Below are 12249 nucleotides of genomic sequence, written 5' to 3'. Positions count from 1 at the left end.
CGAAAGTTGGGTATTCATCCTTTCTGATGGTGCATAATAATTTGCATCTCCCTATTGGCTAGTGATGATGAACGTTTTTTCATGTGTCCGATAACCATTTGTATATCTTCATTGGAGAAGGGTCTGCTCATATCTTCTAGCCATTTCTTTATATGTATGATTGTCTCTTTTGTGTGTGTTGAGTTTCAGGAGTTCTTTATAGATGCTAGATATCAACCTTTTTTAAATTTTTTTATTTTTTATACACATATATTTTTATCCCCAGGGGTACAGGTCTGTGAATCGCCAGGTTTACACACTTCACAGCACTCACCAAAGCACATACCCTCCACAATGTCCATAACCCCACCCCCCTTCTCCAACCCCTCTCCCCCCAGCAACCCTCTGTTTTGTGAGATTAAGAGTCACTTATGGTTTGTTTCCCTCACAGTCCCATCATGTTTCATTTATTCTTCTCCTAGACAACAACCTTTTGTCTGTACTGTCATTTGCAAGTATTGTCTCCCATTCCGTGGTTGCCTCTCTGTTTTGCCAATTCTTTCCTTTGCTGTGCAGAAGCTCTTGATCTTCATGACGTCCCAACAGTTCATTTTCAATTTTCTTTCCTTTGCCTTTGGAGACATAGCTTGAAAGAAGTTTCTCTGGCCAATGTTGAAGACGTTACTGCCTATGTCCTCCTCTAGGATTCTGATGGATTCCTGTCTCATGATGAGGTCTTTGATCCACTTCGAGTTTATCTTTGTGTACGATGTAAGAGAATGGTTGAGTTTCATTCTTCTACATAGAGCTGTCCAATTTTCCCAGCACCATTTATGGAAGAGACTGTCTTTAAGCCAGCATTAACCTAATGCCCAAATCCGGCAAAGACCCCACCAAAAAGGAGAATTTCAGACCGATATCGCTGATGAGTATGGGTGCTAAGATTCTCAACAAGATCCTAGCAAATTGGATCCAAAAGCACATTAAAAAGATTATCCACCATGACCAGGTGGGATTCATCCCTGGGTTGCAAGAATGGTTTAACATTCGCAAATCAATCAATGTGATAGAGCTAATCAATAATAGAGGAGAGAAGAACCACATGGTCCTCGCAATTGATGCAGGAAAAAGCATTTGACAAAATGCAGCATCCATTCCTGATTCAGACTCTTCAAAGTACAGGGAGAGAGGGAACATGCCTCAACTTCATAAAACCTATCTATGAAATAACCACAGCAAATATCATCCTCAGTGGTAAAAAGCTTGCAGCCTTCCCACTGAGATCAGGAACACTACAAGGAGGCCCACTCTCACCACTCGTGTTCAACATAGTGGTGGGTATTATAGAGGGCACGGCTTGCATGGAGCACTGGTGTGGTGAAAAAATAATGAATACTGTTTTTCTGAAAATAAATAAATTGGAAAAAAAAAAGAAGTCCTAGGATGGAACTAGAGCGTATCATGCTTAGCGAAATAAGTCAAGCAGAGAAAGACAACTATCATATGATCTCCCTGATATGAGGAAGTGGTGATGCAACATGGGGGCTTAAGTGGGTAGGAGAAGAATCCATGAAACAAGACGGGATAGGGAGGGAGACAAACCATAAGTGACTCTTAATCTCAGAAACAAACTGTGGGCTGCTGGGGGGAGGGGGGTTGGGAGTAGGGGGGTAGGGTTATGGACATTGGGCAGAGTATGTGCTTTAGCGTAAATTGGAAGGGGAGGTGAACCATGAGCGACTATGGACTCTGAAAAACAATCTGAGGGGTTTGAAGTGGGGGGGTGGGAGGTTGGTGGTACCAGGTGGTGGGTATTGCAGAGGGCACGGCTTGCATGGAGCACTGGGTGTGGTGAAAAATAATGAATACTGTTTTTCTGAAAATAAATGAATTGGAAAAAAAAGACACACACACACACAAAAAGAAGTCCTAGCAACAGCAATCAGACAACAAAGAGAAATAAAAGGTATCCAAATTGGCAGTGAAGGAGTCAAACCCTCTCTCTTCGCAGATGACATGATACTTTATATGGAAAACCCAAAAGGCTCCATCATCAAACTACTAGAACTCATACAGCAATTCAGTAATGTGGCAGGATACAAAGACAATGTACAGAAAACAGTGGCTTTCTTATACACTGACAATGAAAATACAGAGAGGGAAATTAGAGAATCGATTCCATTTAATATAGCACGAAGAAACATAAGATACCTAGGAATAAACCTAACCAACGAGGTAAAGGATCTGTCCTCAAGGGACTACAGACACTCATGAAAGAAATCAAAGAAGACACAAAAAGATGGAAGACCATTCCATGCTCTTGGATCGGAAGAATAAACATTGTTAAAACGTCTATACTGCCTAGAGCAATCTATACGTGGAATGCCATTCCGATCTAAACCCCACCAGTATTTTTCAAAGACCTGGAGCAAATAATCCTAAAAATTTGTATGGATGGAATCAGAAGAGACCCTGAATCGCTAAGGAAATGTTGAAAAACAAAACCAATACTGGGGGCATCAAGTTACCGGATTCCAAGCTTTACTACAAAGCTGTGATCACCAAGACAGCATGGTACTCGCATAGAAACAGACACATAGACCAGTGGAACAGAGTAGAGAGCCCAGCTATGGACCCTCAACACTATGGTCAAATAATCTTCGAAAAAACAGGGGAAAAGACAGTCTCTTCCATAAATGGTGCTGGGAAAACTGGACAGCTATACGTAGGAGAATGAAACTCGACCATTCTCTTACACCATACACAAAGATAAACTCAAAATGGATAAAAGAAAATCAACGTGAGACAGGAACCCATCACAATCCTAGAGAAGAACATAGGCAGTAAATTCTTCGATTATCAGCCACAGCAACTTCTTTCGAGATATGTCTCCTGGAGATGCGACAAGGGAGGTTAAGGGGGTAGGAGAAGAATAAATGAAACAAGATGGGATTGGGAGGGAGACAAACAATAAATGACTCTTAATCTCACAAAACAAACTGAGGGTTGCTGGGGGGAGGGGGATTGGGAGAAGGTGGGTGGGGTTATGGACATTGGGGAAGGTATGTGCTATGCTGAGTGCTGTGAAGTGTGTAAACCTGGCGATTCACAGACCTGTACCCCTGTGGATATAAATATCATATTATAGGATTATAAAAATATAAAAATTTTAAAAAAATGATATGTCTCCAAAGGCAAAAGAAACAAATGCAAAAATGAACTTTTGGGACTTCTTCAAGATTTGCTCTTCTTTTAAAAGAATTGAGCTAGGGGCGCCTGGATGGCTCAGTGGGTTAAAGCTTCTGCCTTCAGCTCAGGTCATGATCCCAGGATCCTGGGATCGAGCCCCACGACAGGCTCTCTGCTCCGCAGGGAGCCTGCTTCCTCCCCTCTCTCTCTCTGCCTACTTGTGATTTCTCTCTCTGCCAAGTAAATAAAATCTTTTAAAATAAATAAATAAAGAAATAAATAAATAAAAGATTTCAGCTAAAGCTTACATGTTTCTTAAGCTCTTTTTCTTAGGCTTGTAAATATCTTTTGTTCAAACATAGATATCTGCAATAACATCTACCTTCTTTATGTCAGAACAGTCACTGAAGGTTCCCCAAAGAAATTAAATAAATAAATAAATAAATAAATAAATAAAGAGACTTCAGAAGAAGAATGCTTTGAGCATTTCAAATATTTTAGTGGACTTCTTTACACCGTTACATTTGCATTGTAAAATTTACCTGATTGGGATTCTTTAATTTCCTCCATTTCTCTGGGCCGATTAGGAATACAATATTTCCCCTCCACAGCAGGCTGAATGGGCATTGAAACAATATGATTAAGACATAATGGACATTTCATGCAACCTGTAGTTAAAACCTCAAAATAAAAATGTAAGTTTTACCTTCACGTAGGAATATTTTCCTGGAGAAGCTAAAAAGCAAAAGGGTCATATAGTTAACTCTCTGTACATATAGAGGCCAACAAACATTCATGCACTGAGTACTAAGCTGAATCCTCGTGGCTGGCTCAGATTACAAATGGGTTTGGGGGTGTTTCTGCAGACAGGAAGGTGGGTTGGGCAGAAGAACAATTTCTAAGGAGAGGAACAAATCGTGACCCTGAGCGGACAAACGTGAAAGCCACTGGTAGAATGCTACACCACATCCTTAAGGCAGCACAGCAGAATCACTTACACCATTGGACTCTAAGTATATATGACCTTCTTCAATTTGTCCTGTAATGTAGGAGTACAGAGTGCTGATGATAGGTCCACTGAATGCATAATTGACTTTTCATCAAGCAAAGACTTATGAACTGATCATCTAGAATATACACTTGTGGGATAAGGGTTACTAAAAGTACTCATTTTGTCCATCCCCATGTGGGCTACTTATATGCCTACATTTCCTGTATCCTCTAGTTTAGGCAACTTAAAGTTTCTGGGTTTTGGTTTGTTTGTTTGTTTAATTTTATTTATTTCTTTGTCACACACAGAGAGAGAGCACAAGTAGGCAAACAGGCAGACAGAGAGGGAGGGGGAAGCAGGCTCCCTGCTGAGCAGAGAGCCTGATGCGGGGCTCGATCCCAGGACCCCGTGACCATGACCCGAGCTGGACGCAGAGGCTTTAACCCACTGAGCCACCCAGGTGTCCCCATCTTAAAGTTTCTTGATCCACTCATGCAAGAAGGTATATAAAACACATCTAAGAAATAATGTACAATAAGCTGTCAATAGGGAAATATGACTATCAAAATGGAAGAACTCTATTTAGTTGCCACAGAATACTTAGGCACTGAAAATCTTTTGTATTTCAAAATCAGTGTCATACTTACAGATACTAACAATTTTAGCATGTAGGGATCCAACCCCATAAGTACTTTTGCTTGCAAAAGTACTTTGATTTGTTAGACAATGTCAGGGTTTTTTTCTTAATTTTTTATTTCTTTTCAGAGTAACAGTATTCATTGTTTTTGCACCACACCCAGTGCTCCATGCAATCCGTGCCCTCTCTAATACCCACCACCTGGTACCCCCAACCTCCCACCCCCTGCCCCTTCAAAACCCTCAGATTGTTTTTCAGAGAGTTTGTTATTCATCGTCTCTCATGGTTCACCTCCCCTTCCTATTTCCCTCATCTCCCTTCTCCACTCCATTTCCCCTTGTCCTCCATGTTATTTGTTATGCTCCACAACTAAGTGAAACCATAGGACATTTGACACTCTCTGCTTGACTTATTTCACTCAGCATAATCTCTTCCAGTCCCGTCCATGTTGCTGCAAAAGGTGGGTATTCATCCTTTCTGATGGAGGCATAATACTCCATAGTGTATATGGACCACATCTTCCTTATCCATTCGTCCGTTGAAGGGCATCTTGGTTCTTTCCACAGTTTGGCGACCGTGGCCATTGCTGCTATAAACATTGGGGTACACATGGCCTTCTGTTCACTACATCTGTATCTTTGGGGTAAATACCCAGTAGCGGAACTGCAGGGTCATAGGGAAGCTCTATTTGTAATTTCTTGAGGAATCTCCACACTGTTCTCCAAAGTGGCTGCACCCACTTGCATTCCCACAAACAGTGGAAGAGGGTCCCCCTTTCTCCACCTCCTCTCCAACATACGTTGTTTCCTATCTTGCTAATTTTGGCCATTCTAACTTGTGTAAGTTGGTATCTCGATGTGGTTTTAATTTGCATCTCCCTGATGGCTAGTGATGATGAACATTTTTGCATGTGTCTGATAGCCATTTGTATGTCTTCATTGGAAAAGGGTCTGTTCATATTTTCTGCCCATTTTTTATATTACAGCATGGTACTGGCATAATAACAGACACATAGACCAGTGGAACAGAGTAGAGAGCCCTTATATGGACCCTCAACAATATGGTCAAATAATCTTCCACAAAACAGGTAAAAATATACATTGAAATAAAGACAGTCTCTTAAATAAATGGTGCTGGGAAATCTGGACAGCTACAAGTAGAATAATGAAACTTGACCATTCTCTTACCGTACACAAAGATAAACTCAAAATGGATAAAAGACCTCAACATGAGACAGGAATCCATCAGAATCCTAGAGGAGTACATAGGCAGTAACCTCTTCGATATCAGCCACAGCAATTTCTTTCAAGATATGTTTCCAAGGGCAAAGGAAACAAAAGTGAAAATGAACTTTTGGGACTTCATCAAGATCAAAAGCTTTTGCACGCAAAGTAAACAGTCAACAAAACAGAGAGGCAACCACGGAATGGGAGAAGATATTTGCAAATGACCGTACAGGCAAAAGGTCGATATCCAGGATCTATATAACTCCTCAAACTCAACCCACACAAACAGACAATCATATAAAAAAATGGGTAGAAGATATGAACAGACAATGTCAGTTTTTAAAGGGTTTTTCAATCAGCAATAATATCAATAAATTACCTATGTTAATAAAATAAAAAGCTATAGCTTCCATATCTCATTTAAATAATGAATATTAATCAAACATATATCTTTGGTGTCCAGTAGACTGGAGGAAGATGAATACGTGGCTATGATTTACCCCATGTCTAGCACTCCATCTGCTTTCAGTTTTCTCTGTAGAGCTGCTATGATTTAATCTGTTTAGTGCAAATACCCTCAAGCCATCTCAAGTGAATTCTCTGGAGTTTCCTCATCAACTCCAAAATTTCCCAGCTAATGTGTCCTTCTTTTTTCCCTCATTCCTGTCACTATCCCTCTTCTTCAAAAGTAATTCTGGGGGCACCTGGGTGGAACAGCGGATTGGCCATCCAGCTGTTGATTTCGGCTCAAGTCATGATGGCACCGTCTTGGGATTGAACCCCGCATCAGGCTCTAGTCTCAGAAGTGAACCTGTTTGAGGCATCTCTCTCCCTCTCCCTTTGCCTGTCCCCCTAATCACTCACTGTCTCTCTCATTCTCTCTCCCTAAAATAAAGAAAGAAAGAAATCTTTAAAACAGAGTTATTTCTGGATCTATGGTCTTGATCGTTCTGCTTTTACACCCATTTTACTAGGGTTTATCTTCACCGCTTCTTTCCTCTTTATTTAGCCCTAGTATCTCACATCTATAACCTCTCTGTGTCTCCTTGCTCCCCTCTAGCTAAAAGCATGCTCACAAATAAAAACAAAATAATGCTTTTCCTTGATCCCATGGTGTCTTGAACTATCCACTGGCCCTTCCAGACTTCTCTACAGAAACCCCTTGCTACAGAGCACATGACACAGGGACCACAGACATTGGCATCACCTGAGAGGTCAGAATGCAGAATCCCAAACCTGCTGCTCACAATCTGCATTTTTAGCAAGGTCTCTGATTACTAAAGTTGGAGAAATTCTAGTCCATACTGTGTCTGCTACCACATTTCTTTACCTTAACTTCACCTTCTAGAAGCAAGACTTATGTGCATCACTATCAATTCTTTGAAACTGGAAATGTCTTAAAAGTCGTAAGCATGGGGGCTTAAGTGGGTAGGAGAAGAGTCCATGAAACAAGATGGGATAGGGAGGGAGACAAACCATAAGTGACTCTTAATCTCATGAAACAAACTGTGGGTTGCTGGGGGGAGGGAGGTTGGGAGAAGGGGGGTAGGGTTATGGACATTGGGGAGGGTATGTGCTTTTGGGTAAATTGGAAGGGGAGGTGAACCATGAGCGACTATGGACTCTGAAAAACAATCTGAGGGGTTTGAAGTGGCGGGGGGGTGGGAGGTTGGGGTACCAGGTGGTGGGTATTCTAGAGGGCACGGCTTGCATGGAGCACTGGGTGTGGTGAAAAAATAATGAATACTGTTTTTCTGAAAATAAATAAATTGGAAAAAAAAGGACACACACACACAAAAAAGAAGCCCTAGCAACAGCAATCAGACAACAAAGAGAAAGAAATGGTATCCAAATTGGCAGTGAAGGAGTCAAAAACTCTCTCTCTTCGCAGATGACATGATACACTATATGGAAAACCAAAAAGGCTCCATCATCAAGCTACTAGAACTCATACGGCAATTCAGTAACGTGGCAGGATACAAAGACAATGTACAGAAAACAGTGGCTTTCTTATACACTGACAATGAAAATACAGAGAGGGAAATTAGAGAATCGATTCCATTTAATATAGCACCAAGAAACATAAGATACCTGGGAATAAACCTAACCAACGAGGTAAAGGATCTGTCCTCATGGGACTACAGAACACTCATGAAAGAAATCGAAGAAGACACAAAAAGATGGAAGACCATTCCATGCTTTTGGATCGGAAGAATAAACATTGTTAAAACGTCTATACTGCCTAGAGCAATCTATACTTGGAATGCCATTCCGATCTAAACCCCACCAGTATTTTTCAAAGACCTGGAGCAAATAATCTTAAAAATTTGTATGGATGGAATCAGAAGAGACCCTGAATCACTAAGGAAATGTTGAAAAAAAAAACCAATACTGGGGGCATCAAGTTACCAGATTCCAAGCTTTACTACAAAGCTGTGATCACCAAGACAGCATGGTACTCGCATAGAAACAGACACATAGACCAGTGGAACAGAGTAGAGAGCCCAGCTATGGACCCTCAACTCTATGGTCAAATAATCTTTGAAAAAACAGGGGAAAATATACCGTGGAAAAAAGACAGTCTCTTCCATAAATGGTGCTGGGAAAACTGGACAGCTATATGTAGAAAAAAGAAACTCGACCATTCTCTTACACCATACACAAAGATAAACTCAAAATGGATAAAAGAACCTCAATGTGAGACAGGAATCCATCACAATCCTAGAGGAGAAGATAGGCAGTAACCTCTTCGATATCAGCCACAGCAACGTCTTTCAAGATATGTCTCCTGGAGATGCAACAAGGGGGGTTAAGGGGGTAGGAGAAGAATAAATGAAACAAGATGGGATTGGGAGGGAGACAAACAATAAATGACTCTTAATCTCACAAAACAAACTGAGGGTTGCTGGGGGGAGGGGGGCTGGGAGAAGGTGGGTGGGGTTATGGACATTGGGGAGGGTATGTGCTATGCTGAGTGCTGTGAAGTGTATAAACCTGGCGATTCACAGACCTGTACCTCTGTGCATAAAAATATCATATTATACGATTATAAAAAACAAAAATTAAAAAAATGATATGTCTCCAAAGACAAAGGAAATAAATGCAAAAATGAACTTTTGGGACTTCTTCAAGATTTGCTCTTCCTTTTAAAAGAATTGAGCTAGGGGTGCCTGGATGGCTCAGTGTGTTAAAGCTTCTGCCTTCAGCTCAGGTCATGATCCCAGGGTCCTGGGATCGAGCCCCACGACAGGCTCTCTGCTCCGCAGGGAGCCTGCTTCCTCCCCCCCCCTCTCTCTGCCTACTTGTGATTTCTCTCTCTGTCAAATAAATAAAATCTTTTTAAATAGATAAATAAATAAATAAATAAATATATAAAAGATTTCAGCTAAAGCGTACATGTTTCTTAAGCTCTTTTTCTTAGGCTTGTAAATATCTTTTGTTCAAACATAGATATCTGCAATAACATCTACCTTCTTTATGTCAGAACAGTCACTGAAGGTTCCCCAAAGAAATAAATAAATAAATAAATAAATAAATAAAGAGACTTCAGAAGAAGAATGCTTTGAGCATTTCAAATATTTTTGTGGACTTCTTTACACCGTTACATTTGCATTGTAAAATTTACCTGATTGGGATTCTTTAATTTCCTCCATTTCTCTGGGCCGATTAGGAATACAATATTTCCCCTCCACAGCAGGCTGAATGGGCATTGAAACAATATGATTAAGACATAATGGACATTTCATGCAACCTGTAGTTAAAACCTCAAAATAAAAATGTAAGTTTTACCTTCACGTAGGAATATTTTCCTGGAGAAGCTAAAAAGCAAAAGGGTCATATAGTTAACTCTCTGTACATATAGAAGCCAACAAACATTCATGCACTGAGTACTAAGCTGAATCCTCGTGGCTGGCTCAGATTACAAATGGGTTTGGGGGTGTTTCTGCAGACAGGAAGGTGGGTTGGGCAGAAGAACAATTTCTAAGGAGAGGAACAAATCGTGACCCTGAGCGGACAAACGTGAAAGCCACTGGTAGAATGCTACACCACATCCTTAAGGCAGCACAGCAGAATCACTTACACCATTGGACTCTAACTAAGTATGACCATCTTCAATTTGTCCTGTAATGTAAGAGTACAGAGTGCTGATGATAGGTCCACTGAATGTGTAATTGGACTTTTCATCAAGCAAAGCCTTAGGAAATGATCAGCTTGGATACATACTTCTGGGATCACAGTTACTAAAAGTACTCATTTTTGTCCATACCCACGTGGGCTACCGGTATACCTACATTCCCTGTATCCAGTAGTGTAGCCACCTTAAAGTTTCTTCATACACTTATGCAAGAAGGTGTATAAAACACATACAAGAAATAAGGTACAATAGCTGTAAGTATGGAAATATGACTATGTATATGGAACAAAATCTATTTAATGGCCACAGAAATCTTATGTACTGAAAATCTTTTGTCACTGTCATACTTATTGATAAAAACAATTTTAGCATTCAGGGAACCAACCCTATAATTTCTCTTGATTCCAAACGTAGTTTGATTTGGTAGATCATGTCAGTCTTTCAAGGGTTTTTGGAAACAGCTATCATATAAAAAAATTACCTATCTTAAAAAAAAAGTCACAGATTGCTTATCTCACTTGAGTAATGAAGAGCGACGTAGCCCGTACCTTTGACGTCCAATAGACCTGGGGAGGATGAATACGTGGCTATGATCTACCCCATGTCTAGCACTCCATCTGCTTTCAGTATTCTTTGTGGAGCAGCTGTGATTTAATCTGCTCTACTGCAAATACCCTCGAACCATCTAAAGTGAATTCTCTGCAGTTTCCTCCTCAACTCCAAAACTCCACAGCTAGCGTGCCTGTCCCTTTCCCCTTGTTTCCCATCACTATCCCCCTTCTTCAGAGGAATTCCTGGGGGCGCCTGGGTGGAGCAACGGATTGGGCATCCAGCTCTTGAGTTCGGCTCACGTGGCAATGGCACGGTCCTCACAAAAAGCCTCGCATCCGGCTCCAGGTCAGAAGGGACCCTTCACTATGCCCTTCAAAAGTAATTTCTGGGAGTGCCCGGATGGAATAGCGGATTGAGCATCTGGCTCTTGATTTCGACTTAGGTCACGAGGGCAGGGTCCTCAGACTGAACCCGGCATCGAGCTCCAGGCTCAGAAGTGAGCCTGTTTGAGGAATCTCTCTCCCTCTGCCTTTGCCCCTCCCCAGATCTTTCTCTGTCTCTCTCTTTCTGGCTCCCTAAAACAAGTAAAGAAAATAAATCCAAATAAAAGACTTATGTGTGAGTCTATGGCCTTGATTAATCTGCCTTTACACCCTCTTTATTAGGGACTATCTCCACCACTTCTTTTCTCTGTATTTAGCACTAGTACCTTACATCTATAACCTCTCTTTCTGCATCTCCTTGCTCCCCTCTAGCTGAAAACATGCTTACAAATAAAAAGAAAATAATGTTTTCCTTCATCCTGTGGTGTCTCGAGGTATCCAGTGGCCTTTCCAGGTGTCTGTAGGTGGAAGTCTGCACCCTTGCGGTGGAGCACATGACCCAAGGACCACTGGCATTCGCATCACCTGACAGGTCAGAATGCAGGATCCCAGACCTGTGGTCATACTGTTCATTATTTTTTGAAAGATTTTACTTATTTATTTGACAGACAGAGATCTCAAGTAGTCAGAGAGGCAGGCAGAGAGAGAGGTGGAAGCAGGCTCCCTGCGGAGCAGAGAGCCAGATGCGGGGCTCAATCCCAGGATCCTGAGATCATGACCTGAGCCCAAGGCAGAGGCTTAACCCACTGAGCCACACACGCGCCCCTCACCATGTGCATTTCTAACAAGGTCTCCGATGATACAGTAAAATTGGAGAAATTCTGGCCCATACTGAGCCACTGCCACATTCTGTTACCTTAACTTCACCTTCTAGAGCAAGCCTCACGTTCGTCACTATCAATTCTTCAAAACTGGAAATGTCTTAAAAGTCATTAACTTTCTAAGCTTCCCTGATTCCCGCGAACGGACCCTGCTCCCTTTCTCCTTCCAATTCTCTTACTTTGCACTCAATGATACTACTTAGGAAGTACCACCGTTTTATAAGCCATTAAGACACACACACTTACTGCTGATCAGGACATAGCTCTGCAAAATCTGCCACGCCAGTCCTTAATGTTTGCCCACCTGTGAGGAAAGCAGGAAGCGGGGGAAAATTT

At 41.4% G+C, this 12249-nt stretch overlaps 1 protein-coding gene across 1 annotated transcript in view; it reads right to left on the bottom strand.

Annotated features, from left to right (window-relative positions):
• LOC122891043 (ankyrin repeat domain-containing protein 26-like) overlaps nucleotides 1-12249 on the bottom strand; it is a 117337-nt gene that overhangs the window by 83813 nt on the left and 21275 nt on the right. Inside the window, exons 4-5 of the mRNA XM_044226424.1 lie at nucleotides 3875-3903; nucleotides 3711-3783 (exon numbers count right to left, since the gene is read on the bottom strand). Of these exons, the coding sequence (XP_044082359.1) occupies nucleotides 3711-3783; nucleotides 3875-3903 (102 nt within the window). The remainder of the gene's footprint in view (nucleotides 1-3710; nucleotides 3784-3874; nucleotides 3904-12249) is intronic.

This window comes from Neovison vison, chromosome 12, assembly GCF_020171115.1.
Source record: "Neovison vison isolate M4711 chromosome 12, ASM_NN_V1, whole genome shotgun sequence".
NCBI classification, from domain to species: Eukaryota; Metazoa; Chordata; class Mammalia; order Carnivora; family Mustelidae; genus Neogale; species Neogale vison.
This window is presented reverse-complemented; position numbering and strand designations above follow the sequence as displayed.